At 39.1% G+C, this 19,009-nt stretch overlaps 1 protein-coding gene across 1 annotated transcript; it reads left to right on the top strand.

Moving 5' to 3' along the window:
- Nucleotides 1-428: 428 nt before the first annotated feature.
- Nucleotides 429-16,745, top strand: rfx6 (regulatory factor X, 6). Its single transcript, XM_030404610.1, has 20 exons — nucleotides 429-579; nucleotides 2,433-2,586; nucleotides 3,523-3,646; nucleotides 4,324-4,385; nucleotides 4,531-4,608; nucleotides 5,044-5,071; nucleotides 5,501-5,608; nucleotides 5,720-5,797; nucleotides 5,912-6,025; nucleotides 6,769-6,818; nucleotides 7,137-7,296; nucleotides 7,382-7,526; nucleotides 8,812-8,921; nucleotides 9,018-9,135; nucleotides 11,556-11,678; nucleotides 12,756-12,962; nucleotides 13,084-13,390; nucleotides 14,552-14,913; nucleotides 15,490-15,693; nucleotides 16,101-16,745. Exons 1-20 carry the CDS (start codon nucleotides 429-431, stop codon nucleotides 16,280-16,282), a joined length of 2,865 nt encoding a protein of 954 aa, XP_030260470.1. The 3' UTR covers nucleotides 16,283-16,745.
- Nucleotides 16,746-19,009: the final 2,264 nt, after the last annotated feature.

The raw sequence follows: 19,009 nt of genomic DNA, 5'->3' as shown, positions 1-19,009 counted from the left end.
GAGTGTGGGAGGCAGGATGGATGGATGGACAGATGGATGAGGGTTTCTCTGTTAATCATTGATAACCTGGATTAGTCCCAGTGTTCTGTAAATATGATGAATGCATCCACGGCTTCATTAGCTCTGCCTTCCCACAGCTCGGCTTTATTAGTCTGAGGTTGTTCTGTCGGGTTACACAGCAGTTTTTACCACTTTTCTTCAGCTTTGGGTCAGCGTTTGGACTAAAAATCCCGGACATGATCTTTTTTTATCTCCACCTGGACTTTTGTGAAGGAGGGATAGACTAACAGTGTTTAAGGATTGTGTGCTCACAGTCTTAAGGACAGATGAGCTGCAGTGGACTGTGTTTTCCACCGCAGGCTGACGTCTTTTCTTCTTTTACTTCATAAAAGCTCAATTTGTTAATCAATATTTGTTTTTTTGTGACCATGCCAATGAAGCGCAGCTGTGAGAGTTCAGCCGGGGACGGAGTGCTTCTTATTCATTCTCTGACCAAGACTTTGTGCAGCTCACCAGAAGAAACAGACTTCAACACACAGACACATTTTCATCAAGAGGATGATTCTGGGATTAAATCAGGTAATAAAGAAACTATTCTCAATAAGCTCAGTGTTATTGCTTTTGGAAGGTCAGAAAAATAACACTGAAACTTTCACGCTTTGTATTAATATCCTTCTTATTTCCCTACCATCATTCTCTGTTGTTTTCTTGGAATAATTCCTTCTCTTGAAGACTTGAAACTGAAGTTTTCCTGTGCTTGGATTTCAAATTTATACAGGTAAACAAGGTGGCACAAGTTGTCCACATGGTGGAGCTACAACCACAGACTTCTCTTTAATGGTCTTCACAATGATTTTTGGTGACGACAATGATGAAGAAGACACATTAGGAGAAGGGAAGATGTGATAACTAAATTTGAGAAACATTGAAAAAACGAGTGAAATAAAAAGCAAATTCTTTGAGATAGAAAACGCATAAAATACCTGTAAAATATAGAATCGCCCTTTTTAGTTCGATGCAAAACTTTATATTTATTGTGCAAATTATAAAGTTACATGTTGTTCTTTCTTTAGGTTATTGCAAGAGATGGATACACATAAAGGAAGTGGAACACACTGTTATTTTTAATAATGAACCTATCAAATTTCAAAAACACACTATATTCAGGTTGAACCCTGAAGAAAGTCACCATCGTCGCATGAGGAAACATTTCACCAAACTGTTCCAACTCTAAGATGTAAAACTTTTCCACGATTCAATGTTGGATGGAGTTCAGTGTAATTTGTATTTATTTAATCAGTTTTTTCAGATGAAACATTATCATATACAGCTTTTCCCCCTTAATTTAAGCCTCTGCTATTTGCTCAAAATCCTTTTATCCTGATAAGTTTGCACAATGTCCCAAAAAGTTTATAAATATATGCAAAAAATATTGTCGAGCTGCTTTAACTCACATCTGAGTTTTATTTTCCTTCTGTAGTTTTAAATGATAACCTTACAGACTCATGTTTTTTGAATTCTTTTTCTAAATGAATATGGCTTGTTGATGAGGTCATCATTGCCTTATTTTGATTAGTTAATGTAATCCTTAGTTTTTATTGACATTGACATTGACAGTACACAGGTATTGTGTCTTTTCTCACCGTACCTGTGATTTAGTTTGCAGCCAGAAAATGGAAACTCTTTGAGACCAAAATGTTCCCTTTGAACATGATACAATTCAAAATGTATGTTAAAACTTTGTTTCTAGGTAAAATTTTCAAGTTTCTGGTTTGACAACACTGCTTCTGCTCAGGTCTAGTTTAGGCACAAACACCACTGGGTAAAGCTCTGAGGAAAAGATCATGTTTACCTCAAGATAGCCGGTTTTGCACCACAAAGATGCTTGGAAAATGTCCCGACTGTTGCTAACACTGGGTTTTGTCGGTTGAAATGGGAATAGAACATCTTGAAGAGGTCTTGAACAGTGGATTCTCTCTTGGTGGCCATTTTGCCTGATGATGAGGTGACGCTTGAGATACATGAGGCTGCTGGAGTCACTAGAGGCCGAAAATAATTTGTGAAAGTGTAGAAATTGAAATTGAAATGTGGAGCTGTAGTTATTACTAATTACTAACTAATGAAAATTAGTAAGGAAAGATCATATACTGCTGTCAACTGATTTAAGGTTTTTATAAAAAAGACAGTGATATGTCTAAAAGATACTGGTCTTTACAGTTTCCGTGTAAACTGTAGTTTACGAGGTAGAAACCAGGTTATATTAAGAAATTAAGGTTTGAATCTTATAGTAATCTGCAGTTTGTATTGTGTTCCAATGGGTGACCATCATTTTCCTCTATACATTTTCTCGAAAGACAAACAGATTGAAGTGAAAGCACTCTTGTCTCCCCTTATGAACACTGTATTTGTCTGTATGGATTTCTCAGAAGCAGAGGACAGTAATGAGACACCATCTTCCGAGGAGGACCAGGACCTTGTGGACTTTAACCCAGACCTGAGCATCAAACAGAGCATCTCGTCCTCCCGGAAGACCATCAGTCAGATCATCAAGGACAAGAAGAAGCAGACACAACTCACCCTGCAGTGGTAAGAGCACTGCCAACACTAACATCCAGTGAATAATCCCCGAGTACAAGTGCTGTAAAATGTTCTCTGTCAGTGTTTTCCTCTTCTATCTGATATTTCTGGATTAACATTACTGCTGCACTCATGTGTATGTTGCATCTTACTGCTGTAGATGTTTACGGTTGAGCTCATTTTAACTACTTCATGTACTATTAGTAGTATAATCTACAGCAATGCATCGTATTCAATAAGATCATCTTGTATGAAGCGTGGCAGTCCTGTTTCATGGTGTTAGAAAACAGCCTATTTTCAGCTTTGTGACAATGTTTTGATCCAAGATTAATGCTATTAAAAAATAAATGTTTTTTTTCCTGGACAGGAGGAGTTTGAAAATCTGTAAAGTAACTTGTAACTAAAGCTTAAAGACATGAACTAAAAAGTAAAACATTTATCTGATTTGATTTAGTGGAAATCTATTTAAACAATAACAACAATAACTGAGTAAATGTACATATTTACATTCCATCACAGCAAGATGTCATAGGGTGGTGGAACAACATTTGGGTATTTCATAAGAGGAGCTCCTGAAGTGCTGTGTGCCAAATATTCAATAACTTTAAACTTATATGCCAACTGTGTGCGTGTCATTTATTAACACTTACAGCAGTTTTGAAGACATTTGCAGACTCCACAAATCTACCTTTCTTGTGGTCAGTAAAAGTACTCTGTAAGCTGAAAATATAAAGGATTTCTCCAGATACTTCTGATTCTTAAAGAAAAAACAAAATCACAACATTTTTATAACTGCAATATTCTTCATGTTTGTTTTTTTTTCCTCTAAAATCTAGAAGTGTGTATAGCATCTGTGTTATAGAAGTCAGTGAGTATTTGCTTTTTGATATGTGCTGTATTTTGAATGATTACCGAAGTGATCGTCTCTCTGATGTGTCTCATCAGGCTGGAGGAGAATTACATAGTGTGTGAAGGAGTGTGTCTGCCTCGATGTATCCTCTACGCTCACTACCTGGACTTCTGCAGGAAAGAGAAGCTGGAACCGGCCTGTGCTGCTACATTTGGAAAGGTCTGTTTGTGTGAGAGTGTAAATGTTTGCATGAAAAGCCTAAATGTTTTCTATAAAACATGAACTGTGCTCAACTGTATCAGTTTTAGGTAGCCCAAATGATATCGATGAACGTGCCCTAAAGTGCCCCAGTGGAGAAAACCATTCACTGTATTAATAGTGGACTGAGCTTTCACATCTGAAAAGTGGACCCAATGCAGAAGGGCCTTAAAGCTGCAGTTTCTCTAATAGCCAGCAGGGGGTGATTCCGCTGGTTTCAAAAAGAAATCCGAATGTATGTATGCTTATAAGAAAATGACCCTACTTCTCACTTTATTTATGAGCCCAGCAAACAGTTTCTTAATGAGTTTATGGTCTCAATCTATGGTCCCATTGGCTGGTACCCTCCCCAGCTCCACCCTTCTTGTCCCCCCAAAAAACAAAAAATTACAGTGGGTTAAAGCTTAGAAAAAACATGATATGGTGTCCTCTAGGGTATCCACCCAATAGAGAAAACATGTCCTAAATGCAAGAAAATAGGTTGGCCTCCATATACCTTGAAATGGTTAATAGTTGGTGTTTTTCTCCCCTACCCTCAGACAGCCGCTGTTATAAACATGATTACATGAAACATTGTTATGTAGAAATGAGAGCTTATTATTATTCTCATCTGAAATTTTACCTCCTGTTCTCATCAGACAATTCGACAGAAGTTTCCTCTTCTGACAACAAGACGACTTGGAACCAGAGGACACTCCAAGTAAATACACAATATTCAGTCTCAGTCTTCTACTCTCTATTTTCCAAAAAGTTGTCATGTAATGTTGTTGCACTGTGCAAATTGATTAAAATATTCAATTTCTATTAATACTTTTTTGATTATTATTTGACTTGACATTGTACAGATATCATTACTATGGAATTGGTATCAAAGAGAGCAGCGCCTACTATCACTCTGTGTACTCTGGAAAAGGTTTGACCAGGTAACAAAACATTTAACATGATTTAGTGCCTTCTTCTTCTTCTTTTAATATATTAGTGTGTCTCAATTGTGTTGTTGTTGTTGTTCATTATGTGGTATGTTATTGTTTGTTTTTCCAGCATTGGTGTAGAGACGTGTTATTTTTGTCTTTTTGTGTCAGTCTTTTCAGATGACACATTGATGTTTTGTTCTTGAAATGTTTGAACATAACTTACACAAAACCACACGTGAGAAAAACATAAATCATTCTTTAGTAAAGTTAAAAATTGTTATTGTTATGTTATTTTTCTAAAAGTAATAATGTGCTATCATCCGATTGTCAACTACATTGGATAATAGCTTTGTGCTGTGGTTTCTTTTCTTTTTAATGGTCTCAATGTGGACACATGTTGCATTTATAATTTACAAGATCAAATTTGCTTCTCTTCAATCGCAGATTTTCAGGGAGCAAGCTCAAGAACGAGGTGAGTAAAAATGTTAAACTTATATAAAGGGAAACTAAAGCAGAGCTTTGTATAATAATATATATATATTTTTTTGTATAATGATAGCTACTACTACTACTCAGAAAGTTAAATGATCGAGACCAGCAATCAACCATTAAAACTTGAGACATGTGAATTCAAACTGTTAAAATGTATGGTGAAAGTGAGATATTCAAAGATCAACAGGTGACCAATAAAAATATGAAAACCAAAAATCAAATCATTGTCAGACCACAGACCAAACTAACCTCACCCAACTGTGATGTCAGAGTCCTGCAGTCCATCTCTACATCACTACAGTTCAACAAAGACAAGATTTTCAAAGGGTGTTAAGTTACTCCTAAAATAAATCAACTGTTTAAAGATAAAGTAAAAGAAAAAGGGTTATGATGTTTGTATATTTTTAAGGGAGGTTTCACCAGGAAATACTCGCTGAGTTCTAAAACTGGAACATTGCTGCCAGACTTCCCCAACGCTCAGCATCTTCTGCTGCAGGGAAACATCCCCAGAGAAAAGGTTGGTGATTAAATTTCATATATATACACTCCCATATATATATATATTCTCAGTGTCACTGTTTCGGCCCATGACCCCATTATAATTTCTTCTTCATCATTGTCTCTGCAGGTGGACACTCTGATCATGATGTATAAAACTCACTGCCAGTGCATTCTGGACAATGCCATTAATGTCAACTTTGAGGAGGTGATCATTTCTGTTGCATGAGATCATTTTATTATTGTGAAACCAGTGAAGAGGAAAAGAAGCAGCAAACAGTTTACCCTCCACTCAAACTGAAAGTCAAATATTTTGTTTCAGATCCAGAATTTTCTGCTCCATTTCTGGCAGGGAATGCCCGACCACCTGCTGCCGCTGCTGGAGAACCCCGTGATAGTCGACATCTTCTGTGTCTGTGACTCTATTCTCTATAAGGTGGTTTCCTGGCATTTTTACAGTGGAGTGCGTATTGTCTTAGACAGTTCATGTTTTTTCATTTCATATCAAGTGTTCGGTTGTTGAGTAAGACAGTGCAAATGCTTTAATGAGTCCGTTATTAATACAAAATTTAAGAATTAATAATATATTTTTAATGGTGCTTTTACTCTGACTGGACAACTTGAAATCCTTTTTTTCAGTTTATCATGTGACATCTTGCTGAATTTTCCATTAAATAGGAAGTTTGCAAAACATGAAGTAACATATTTATCCAGCAGGCTGCCTGAGTACTTCCTACAAGCACCATAGTAACTTCTATAACCTTTTACTTTATGCAGGGAAGGATACACTTGAAAAAACAGAGTGATGAAAGTGTTATCCCTCCAAACAGTTTAAATCAAATTCATCTTGATGCATCATTGATTTGCAGCTTGTGTTTTTTTTTTTTTTTTTTTTTTACAAAGGAAAAACTTAATAAATAATATAAATGAGGAATTCTGTTCTCCTTTCTGACTCACTGGATTAGCAGCCTTACGAGCAGCATACACTTTTATAACTTATATATATATATATATATATATATATATATATATATATATATATATATATATATATATAAGTTATAAAAGTATATATATATATATATATATATATATATATATATATATATATAAAACATATATATATATATACAACATTTATATAACTTATGTTTTACTCATGTTTTCCTATCTCCTCAGGTTTTAACAGATGTTTTGATTCCAGCTACGATGCAGGAGATGCCTGAAAGGTTTGTCACTTCAGCTTCACTTCATGTGTCAAATTAATGTTAATGTTCCTGTGATACACAAACAGGACATTTATTAAAACTGTCTCTGCAAACTAAATGTTAAAAGGCTATCAGCCACTCTGGTGCTTCTTTCCTCTGCTGTCTTTGTCAAAGTTTGACACATAGACACACACTGACAATGACTGAATGATGCGTTCAAGTGCGACTCATAAACTGGGAACATTTCTGTTTTTGTCTTATTTTCCTTTTGTGAAATATTAACTATCACTTAATTAATATTTCATATTGGAACTGACCTTTATAATTGTTGCTCATCAGTCTGCTGGCAGATATCCGCAACTTTGCCAAACACTGGGAGCACTGGCTCGCTTCCTCCCTGGAGAACCTCCCAGAATGCCTTGCAGCCAAGAAACTGCCCATAGCACGCCACTTTGTTTCATCCCTGAAGAGACAGACGTCGTTCTTACACCTGGCACAGGTACGACATGTACTGAGGAACAGAATAGTTTATAGAGATTAACAGTAAACTCTAATAAGGTTTTTCATCTCCATATTTTCTTCAGATAGCTCGTCCGGCTCTGTTCGACCAGGCTGTGGTGACCAGCATGGTGTTGGATATCGATAATGTGGATCTGAGCAGCATCAGCTCGCAGCCTCTGCTCAGTGCCAGCACCACTGCAGACCAGGACCCAGACATCTACTCTGAATGTGAGATGGATACTGAACAAAAAGCTCATGTTTTCTCAAATTGACCTGATGAAAATATAAAAAGTTTTACGATAATCATTGGCACTGATGGTGATTCCCATCTTTAAGAAGGGGGACTGGAAGTTGTGCTCCAATTAGGGTGCATGAAAGGACGGGGGGGGGGGGGGGGAGAGAGTACTGTGGGTTAGGGTTAGGACATTTCCGTGGGTTTTGGCCATCAGTCAGGGTTGTCCTTTGTCTCCGATCCTGTTTGTGATTTTCATGGACAGGATCTGTAGATTGTCCGGTTCGGGAACCTCAAAATTGCATCGCTGCTCTTTACATATGATATGGTTTTGCTGGCGTCATCGGTCCTGAAGGCACTGGGGTGGTTTGCAGTCCAGTATGAAGCGGTTGGAATGAGGGTCAGAGCCTCTAAGTCTGAGGCCATGGATCTCTGCTGAAAAAGGTTGGATTGCTCCTCCCGCCTGCTGTTCACAAGTGATGGGGAAATGGAGTGTGAGATGTACATGAGATTCGGTGTGGCAGCAGCAGTACTGTGGATGCTGCACCAGACCGTCATGGTGAAGAGGGAGCTGAGCCAAAGGCGAAAGCTCTTTACCATTCCATTGACGTTCCGACCCACACCTATGGCCACAAGCTGTGAGTAGTGACCAAAAGAACTGGATCGCAGATACATGCGGTTGAGTTTCCTATGTAGGGTGGCTGGACTCAGCGTCAGAGATAGGATGAGGAGTTCAGTTATCCGTAGGGGAGCTCAGAGTAGAGCGGCTGCTCCTTCGAATCAAAAGGACAGCTGAGCCGGTTCAGGCATCTTGTTAGGATGTCTCCTTGGCACCTCTCTTGGGAGGTGTACCAGGCTCAACCAACTGGGAGGAGACCCCAAGGTAGAACCAGAAATCACTGGAGCAAATCTATATCCAGTCCTGCCTGGGAATGCCTCAGGATCCCCAAGGAGAAGCTGAAAAGCATTGCTGGGGAGGAGGAGGTCTGGAATACCCTTCTAAGCTTGCTGCCTCCACGACCTGACCCCTGATAAGCAGAAGATAACAGATAGATGTATGGATCATCGCTGAGCAAGAAAATAACCATATGAGATTTTTATCTTTTTTATAAAAGGCAATATTAGATGATTCATTCACTAGTCTTGCTCTAAAAGGAAGCATCAGTCTTCATCAGACCTTTCTTTTTTACAGCATTAAAGAAACAACCAGCAGCTGCTTCTGTTGCTCTGATACGGATAAGAATCTCTATTACTGTGGTCTTTTTTCTGTCTTTGTTCCAGACGACTCGATCACCGTCTTTCAGGAGCTGAAGGAGCTGCTGAGAAAGAACGCCACAGTGGAGTCTTTCATCGAGTGGTTGGACTCTGTCGTGGAACATAAAGTCATCAAGGTAACAGCTGTTCACCATCTGGTACTCGTATTTGTCCTGCAAATGTCCTGTTATGTAACCAAGCACTCGTTCTTCTCTGCCTGTGTCTCTGATCAGCCCGGTAAGCAGAGCGGTCGATCAGTGAAGAAGCGAGCTCAGGACTTCCTCCTCAGGTGGAGTTTTTTTGGTGCCAGAGTGATGCACAACCTCACGCTCAACAATGCCTCCAGCTTCGGTGAGAAACATTAAGGAAAGTTACAAACTCTAATCAAGGAGTGAGATGTCATCTTAAAAATTCTACTGGACAGAACAATCTAACCTTCATAGTAGTCGAGGACAATCCTAGTCTGACATGTTGGTCACTGAGCAGCTCTCAGTGGAGCAGAGCGATTTAAGTGCCTTGCTTAAGGGCACCTCAGTGGTGTTAATTATTGAGGGGCAACTGCTGCTACACTTTCTCCAAGTGGATTTAAGTCTGCTTAAAAGACAGCTCAAATATCAGCTCAGGGTATCAAACTGGTAATCTTAATGTCACCAGCCCAATATAATTTAATTGATTTTAAAAACACCATCAGTTTCTAAACACACAACTGTGTGTTATTTTGATTTTCTGACCTAAAACGTGTTATTCCTTAAATTTAGATAAGATTAGATTAGGTTAGGTTAGATAGGCTTTATTTATCCCATAATGGGGAAATTCACTTGCAGCTCAAGATGCAACAAGTACAGGAAAAAGCATTAGAAAAATACGCATAAAGTTAAATAGAAAATAAATAGGAAAAAGGCAGCACATTTTATATGTAAATGGGTTATAAAGTTGCACACAAAATAAATGAAGAGTTCATGAAAAAGGTTTTGCTATGAATTAACTACCAAACAGAGTTACAGCTGAAACCACAACTCTAATGACAAAGAATTTCATGGTACCAGCTTTAAGGTCCCCAGATCACTGTCAAAAAAAAAAAAAAAGCAGCCTGGGAAAATCTTGCTATTCTAATTAAAATGTATTCCCTAAACCTACATAGTGTTCTGTTAATCCATATATAATGAGATGTTTCTTAAGGTTTTAATGCAAAGATCTTTAGTCTTTACTTGGTTAAAGTCGAACTAGACAACTTGTGACCCTGTTGCATTTCTACCAACAACACAGGACAAAACACGAGTCAGTGCATTCATTTAGTCCATAATAAAGAAATCAAAGCAGGTATGGTGCCAGGCTGGAAGCCTGACCAGATCGCTAGCCTTCATTTTCCCAAGAGACATCGTGACGGGCAGAATGGCATATTGAAAGAGAAGTTTATAGGGAACCAATTCAAACACAGATGCTTCCATTATTCTACAGCCGTTACATTGTGCGATCAACATTTAATTCATAATAATAAAAAAAAAACTGGTCTGATGCCAGGTTAATTTGTCTTGGGGTACTTTTACTCAACTTGAGTATTCACTTTTCATACCACTTTTTACTTCTATCCCATGACAGTTCATTGGAAAATTAGGTCATTTTTACTTTAACTGACAGACTTAGATACCAGATACCAGTAAAAATAAGACAACATATGAAGAGTTTATGAAATAGATTTCACGGTATCAGCTTCTTAATCATGAAGATTTTCTGCTTTTATTTTTGATATTTCAAATGTATTTTTTAATAATGTGGATGTTTGGTCAAAATAAAACAAACATTGTGATGGTGTCATTTTGGGCTCTAAGCAATTGTGATAAAAATGTCTTATAATGTGAGCTCAACATCAACCAACTACAACAGTTAAATGCTGCTTTCACATTAATGCACAAGTGATATTTTTAATAATATCATAGAAAGGAGTATTTTACATTTTAGTGTTATGTTCCTGTAACATACTAACATACTTTTTCTTGAGTCCAAGCAAGACTTTAACTTAACTTTACAACAAGCGATTCGTATCATTTTATCTACCTTTCACTTCCACCACCTCGCTGATGTACAGCCTGCCGACATTTGTCCGGCATGCCAGATGGTTTGTGCATTACTAATGGGAAATATGGTCTAACTGGTGGAAACCAAACTGATCCCAGCACAGTCACAGTTAATCAGGTGATATTAAAACACAATGTATAAACGCTACACACAGAACATGGTGACAACAGGGTGATTTCTGTTTGTAAAATGAATAACTGTCCCTCAGATAATTAATTTTCTCCTCCTTTCTTCTCCATCAGTCAGTCTACATGACATATACACACAGATGCACGCACGCAAACACACACACACACACACACACACACACACACACACACACACACACACACACACACACACAGAAGGCTAATACAAGCCAGCTTGGAGCAGATTGCTACAATAGGACCATAAATTGTAATGGCCAGACTCGCCTTGATTAAACAGAGTCTTATCTTTGGGTCGCGTGCTCTCTGTTCAAACACATGCACCACAGTGTGTGTGTGTGTGTGTGTGTGTGTCTGTGTGTGTGAATAAACACTCACCATTTGGTGGCTCCCTCTCTGAAGGTTTTAAACCCACGACCCTGCAGGTCAAACAATGAGCAGCTCAATCCTAAAGGTCACACAGTAGATAAAGAAGAAGCTGGGCTGGAATCAGGTTTGAGACGCGGATAAACTAAGTGATAAGTCTCCTTTACGTTTTGACACTGGCAGGCTCGTTCCACCTGATCAGGATGCTGCTGGACGAATACATCCTGCTGGCTCTGGAGACTCAGTTCAACAACGACAAGGAGCAGGACCTGCAGAACCTGCTGGACAAATACATGAAAAATGCAGGTATCAAGAATCAGAACCGACATTGACAGTGAAGTTAAGATGATGACATACGAGAACTGGACTCAGATCTAATTTACGTCTACAGTCTGCTTCAAACTTTTATTTTATTATCAGGCACACAGTAAAGGGATAGTCCACGTAAATCCAGTTTACAGATACACAACATTGTAGGATGATAAAAGTATTTTTGCGCTTTAGAAAAAGTAATAAAACCAACCATGACAAAAATGTGAATTGAAACATTTTCTGTGTGAACTAAAATGTAAAAATGTGAGAAGAAAATAATGTTACAGGCAAACTGGACATTTTCACAAGAGTGATTGAAGAGCAAATGAATCTTAAAACTTTTGCACAGAGGGCTGATGGACAGGTACAAAATGGACAAAATCAGAATCAGAACTGGGAAAATGTAATAATGTTTCGCAAACAAACCTTCATCAGGTTATTTTTTTTCTTACTTACAATCCAAAACATTGCAAGTTGCAACAAAGTGAAGAGGAATGTGTCCTTTTTTTTTTCTTTTTAATAGTTTAATCTTCTGATTCTCTAAAATCAAAATATCCACATGTGAAATGCACGTATCACATGTGATTCTCTTTTGTGATGTGTGGATTAGAGTTTCCATGTGTGCAACCAAAACATGCCACATGAGATCAAGTTAAATTTGCTTCCTCACATGGAAATAAAAATTCTGATATATGAAACAGGTGAAAAAGAAATATTCTGTTAAAAAAATTTCTTTCCCCACATATTTTATATTTTTAAAAATCTTTTTTTCCCCCTGTTAAGATGTCTTTTTTTCCTAGACATGCCAAGTTTTTCTTTTCTTGAATCGAGGGTCTAAGGACAGATGGTGACATTCGCTGTACAACTGTTTTATCCACCAGTTCTCATCATCATCACACAAGGAACAAAACAATATAGCACAGACTTCGAAAATGGATGAACAGACACACCTTACATAGTGTGAATGAATGATCAATGTGATTCTCAGCTTTTAGTCTGATAGTTTCCAGTGTGTCTCAAACAGTCTCAGATATTGTTGGTAATGACATGACGTTACTTTGTCATGTTCAGATGCGAGTAAAGCGGCATTCATGGCGTCTCCCAGTTCCTGCTTCCTGGCTAATCGCAACAAGGCCAGCGCTGCCATCGACCAATCAGTGAAGAACGAGTCTGTGGCGGAACACACCTACATGTCTTTGTCAACCAACCAGCAGCAAAGTCTAGAAACAAACGGCATCATCTACCAGGGGACAGAGTCCGCTGGGTTCACAGTGTCAGGTAAAAGAAAAAAAAAAAACACACCATTTTATTCATCTGATAACCTCCATTAGACATAGAGAGGAAGTGGCAAGACATTTTTAAATAAAAGTGAGTAAGAATTTCCCTCTCACACCTCCAGGTGGTCAGATGGACTTCTCTCAGGTCAGTGGCCCCCTCATGACGCCCCCTATCTCTCCGGCAACGTTAGTGCACCGGGGCTCCGTCATCAACCAGGGGCCGATGACGGGGAGGGCCCCGACATCTTCATCTGCCACTACCTGTCCCTCCTCCTCTTCCTCCTGCCTGTCCTCTATCAGCGCCATGTCTCAGCCCAGCCCCTGCTCTTCATACCAGGAGACCCTGTACCACTGCTTACCTCAGACCAGCTCCAGTTACTTCCCAGCAGGCGGCGGCTCGACGGCCTCAAGCTACCAGCCTGCTCTCAGGTCAGCCTTGTTTGGTATTGTACAACACTAAGTCTTATGCTACTATACTTATAATTTATTTAACATATTTACAAGCTCCTGTAGCTGCTAAAGTTCCTTTATTTTTCCTTTCTAATTCTTTTGGTAGCTTGTATTACATTCAGTCATTGCAGCTACAATTATGATATTGTTATAATTTTCATAGTTATCTGAGAAATGTCATAAAGGAATATTGTGTGCCGTTGCAAGTATGGTTGTATTGTCTTTTACACTAATTTCTCCTTCCAATCCCACATTTAAACAGTTCAAATCATTGAACATTTATACAAAAATAAAAATGTGTCTTTTTAGCTTTTATGACATACTGGGAACTTTAATTTTGAATTTTTTTCCCAAAAATTATCGTTTAAGCAAAATATCAATATCAAACTGTGATTGCTCATTCTGTCAAATGTTGAATTATTTACAATGAATGTTAATCTTCTTTAAAATGACTTATGTCTCAATTTATAATGAACCCAATGCAGATTTGTCTTGAATTTGACCTGAAAACCAAACACTCTTATTTAGTTGGACTATCAACATTAACCCTTTTTTGGGAGTTTGGAAAATATAAAAAAATACGTAGCTACAAATCAAATCATCATAACAAAATCATTATTCTTGCAGTATTATATAGATCTGTATGAGCTGTTGGTAGTATTGTCTTATGGACTTTACCACCCTCCACAAGTACAGCATTTAAAATGATGATAATAATAATATCAGGTTTTTTTGGGTTTTTTTTTTCACAAAATATTGAGCATTTACAGTATATTTAAAATGAAAGCTCTTTTACATTTAACATTTATACGGTGAGCTTTTATTTGCAACTATTTTCACTTACATAATTGTTTAAAAGCATGCAGCAAACTGATTGTGTCATCTTGTCTAACATGGAATTGCTTACTGAGGCCTTTAAGATAGAATATGTGAGACTTTGTTGAGTTGTGTACTGACACTATCCCAGATGTTTCCCTCCTCTCTGTCTCTCTGTCATTGTTTTGATTGAGAGACCTCTTGTGGCAGAAATGACATACTGAGTGTTTAACTTCTCGTCCATGTGTTCCTCGTGCCGGTTAAATAAAAGATGTTATGTTGTCATCATTAATTTCTGAAGATTTGTCACTATTTGTGTTTCAGGCCTCAGACTCAGAGCCAGTGTCTGGCGTCGGTTCAGTCTCAGGCTTCATCTCTGGCCTATCATCTCTCTCGTTACTCCACCTTTAACGACCAACACTTGACTAAAGACGTGTTCTACAGTCACCACCACCACCCGTCAGCCCATCACTCCTCTAACACAGCCAACTGCTCCCTGACACCTTATGGCTCCTCAGTCCGACCTACATCCAGCTACAGCTCAGGCTCAGATCCAGTTCAGACGGAACCTGGACTGGACGGTCAGATCCTGGACTCGGCAGAGGGGTTCGGCTTCGTGGGGACCGAACTGAGCTCTGCGGGCGGTGGGTGTCAGGGACAGACATACTCTGCTGCGGGACACGGCGGTAAGGACGACTCAGACTGAAACATTAATGTGGAAATACATCTGCTGGACCAACTGGTGGACATTTAGCTGCACATTTAGTTTAGAAACAAACACACACCCCTCCCTGTTGTACTTGAAAAAGACCCGAGGAGGTGTTAAGGACGGCAAATTGAAAATCTAACTTGATGAATGCATCTCTGTTCTTGTTGTTTTTGTCTCCAAAAAGTAGCAAAACACATTTATTCATACAAAAACACAAAATAACTGTGAAATGTCGCCAAACAAGATTTTCCTGTCATTTGTTCCCAACCTTGACTTTTGTTTTGTTTCTTACCAATAAAGGCTAAAGCTGAAAATTAGAAAACAAACCTTTGCTTTTTGGTTTGTGAACCCTTAAAATCAAGGTGAAAGTGGCCTTTCAGAGACATGCAGAGGTGAAAGAATCCAGTATTTCAAAGAAAAACAACAAACAAACAGAAATTAATCATCTGGTGACCTCAATCCCAATGCTGGAAACCCCGGCTCTGTGTGCACAAACCAAATTATTAACACGCTTCTTGCAGAGAACTCAATGCCAACTTTCTTCTTTTGCCAGGTTACTATGGCAACAGCAGTTACCTGGACAGCCAGCGCATGACATCACTGGTTGACCAGCACGTGTCCGTCATCAGCACCGTCGGCAGCCTGCGCTCGTTCAACTCGACGTACTCCGAGGTCCACGATCCGCTCAACATCCTGGACGAACCGGGAAGGAAAACCACCGGAGCGTATTTCACCGAGGCCGAAACTGGAGCAGGTAGGCAGGGACACATACAGTCCTGAGGGGAGGATGGAGGAGGAGTGAGGTGACCGGAATCGGAGTCAGATGTCACAAAACTTTTAAGATTTTCTGCTGCTGAAAACATTTTTTCAGTGAGCAAAAACTAAACCTGCAGCAGAGCCTGAATTACAGTCGATATTGATACAAACGTTAATCATACTATTACAAAAATATATGATATCTTTTCTATATGTATATTTTTTTATTGTATGATTTAAGAAAAAAATGGGTTATCTTGGAGAAAGCCAGATGAAGGTCTTGCAAGTGAGGTGAACAGTGTGCAGGAGTGGCCCTTGGTCTTCTCCCACACACCGGTCGATCCACAGGTGTGCAAAAGCTGTACCCTACAAAAAATATGATTTGAAATTCTGCCGTTTCCTCCTCAGATCACCCCCTCTCCTCGTCAGGGTCCGCGGCTCCCTGCATGTTTGGGGTTTCGTCTCCGTTCACCTCTCAGGACACCTTGCTCTCGCAGCAGCGGGTGCCGTCGTCCTCGGAGGTTCAGGACCTGGTGTCCTCACTGCCTCCCATCAACACGGTCTTCATGGGAGCAGGAGGAGTGCAGTGACGCTGAAGACACAAAACGTCCGCCGCTGGAGACATTTGGAGGACAGTTTCCTCCAGAGGGACCCAGAACGTTGTGAGGTGGAGTGAGTGAGGTGACAGGTGAGAGGTGAGAGGTGAAGGACACTCCTGTGTAAAGAAGTCTATGACGCCTGACGATTGTCGTATTTCTGCTGTATTACAAACTAGCTTAAGAGGAGCAAAGGAAAGATATTTATTTGAGTTAAAAAGTGGATTATTAGTTAAAGATGTACAAACAATGACTCTGATGCAGATATTTATCATATTTGTCACAATTATGTTTTGCAATTTGGAAAGTAATTCAAGATCCTAAATGATGCCCGAGGACTTCCATTTCTTCTGTGTGCAAATTATTGTAAATAAATCTTGTTAGTCACAATGTTGTAATTTATTGACAAGGTAACAAGTGAAAAGCAGCCAAACAGCAGAATATTTAAAGTGCTTTGGATAAAAAAACTAAATAAAACTATGTATGGACGATATGGTTTATTATTGTAAATAATCATGATTATTCATGAATCTGGATTTTTTTTCAATGAGGTAGAAGGAGTAGGTGTCTTGAAAAGAATTTTCATATAGAAATCATACTTTTTATATGTCCAACACATGTCTGCCGGGGATCTTGAATTCATCAGCAGAAGTTCTATATCTACAACAATGCCAAATATTTGCTGCTCTCAGATTTTTCAATGTGAGGATCTCATTGCAAACTGACTTCTTTGGGTTTTGGACTGTCGGTTGAACAAAACAACGAATTTGAAACTCATCTGGTAACTCACAGGGATATTCCGGTGTAAATTTAATCCATGGTCTAACACACCATGACACTGAGTAAGACCCCCCCTCGAGAGATCAAGTTGCAGACCGCTAGCCTACATATTTTAAGCAACCTCAGAAAAAGACCTCACCACTCTCCTGCAGCAGCTTCCTGTTGTGAAGGGGTGTGGGAAAGCCCTGACAAGCTAAAGGACGAAAATGTATGATTATTACTCCATGGAAATGCAATCAAAGTTCATATGTGTCTTGCCTACCAGTTTATAACAGTTATTATTGAGAGCGGACAGGGAAAAGAATGGAATTGAGCATTTCTAACCACACTCGGTAATCGACTCGTCAGGGCTTCATCACAGCAGGAAGCTGCTGCTGGAGAGTGGTGAGCTGTGTTCACTTTACAATAGAAATCCTGCTAAGTTAACAGCTGTCTGATGCCTCGAACTGGGTGCTATTTGTGCTGTTGCTGAAGTTTGGTGCTGTTCTGAGCATTATTTGTGGCTTTTTGATAGCGGTTTCATCTTGGAGACATAGACTGCAGTGTATTGTTCTCGTGCGGTCTTTTCTGAGGTTGCTAAAACTACGTAAGCTAGCGGTCTGCAAACTTGATCTCTGGGGGGGGGGTTTTATTTGGTGACACGGTGTGTTAGACCATGGATTAAATTTACACCAGAATATCCCTTTAAGGCCGCTGTTTTTAGAACTCTCAGCCAACCACATAAATTATAACCATGTTGCTTTTCGTTGCATGTTTGTCCGTTTATTTATTTGCTGTAACAACGGAGATACTGAGCAGGGCGGGACAGGGTACAGTGTGTTTTATTCCTTTTGTCTACCTCTGCAGACAGATTGACTTCTAGTCAATAACAGACCCCAATAGGACCCTTATCTCCTCCGATTCAAACAGCTTGTGTCAAAGCGTTCAACACACAACTCTTTAATGGCAGAACTCCTGAGATTACAGGACGGCATCACAAAGGAAGACTGTTGATCAAAGTTGGGAGCTTTTGCTATTATTTGGTTTGTCAGCGGCACAATGGGGGGGGGGGGGGGGGAATATGAGCTGGATAAAAGTGTTTACCGAAATGTTACGAGAACCAACACAGAGAGAGCAAAGAGAGGGAGAGAGGGGGCTATTAATGTCACACCACAGTGACCTCAGTAAAACATCGAGACACGTCACCTCTTGAGTTTGTCGGCACCAGAGCAGATGGGACGTCATAAAACCATCAGATCAGAAGAGACCGAGAGGACAGGTTTCCTCTAACAAAACATTTACAAACAACAAACTTAAAGCTTTTATCTATCAGGGACTGAATTTGTGGGGATTAAAATCTCCTGAACTCACCAGTTTTATGGCACTGACATAATTAAAGGTGCAATATGTAAGAACTGGCCACCTGCTAAATCTACAGTCCAAACAAATATGGGGCGGCATAGTTGCCATTAGCTTCTTAGCTTGTTAGCTCAATTAGTGCAGCTGTGCTCACTGGTCTGTGCTTAAAATAATATTCTACATACTGCACCTTTAATTTCATCATTTTAAATTGAATTGCATAACCTCCATTTTCCATCTAAGAACTTCATCGGAAAGGCACTATACTCTACACCGCTGCTTACCTAAAATGAGTAAATTTTTTTAGTATTAGGGTTACATTGAAGTTTTTTGATTATTAAGCTAGATTTTAATTTTAATTTAGATTTCTTCTCGTTTTTGACATTATTTGCTTTTTCATTTAACATTTCAATTTAATCTAATAAAAAAAAAAGGTTTGAATTTAGTACACTTTTGTTTGTGTCATAGAATTTATAACACCATGCTGATGAACACTGGTTGGAGGAGCCCCCTGAGAATTAATTAAAAGAGACATGGTCATAAACTAAATAAAATGTATCACAAGTTGGTTTTCTTGCTGGGCTCTTTCACGCATTTGTGCTC

The sequence above is a fragment of the Sparus aurata genome, chromosome 22, assembly GCF_900880675.1.
Source record: "Sparus aurata chromosome 22, fSpaAur1.1, whole genome shotgun sequence".
Taxonomy (NCBI): Eukaryota; Metazoa; Chordata; class Actinopteri; order Spariformes; family Sparidae; genus Sparus; species Sparus aurata.
The sequence above is the reverse complement of the archived record's forward strand: the minus strand, read 5'-3'. Positions and strand labels throughout refer to the sequence as shown.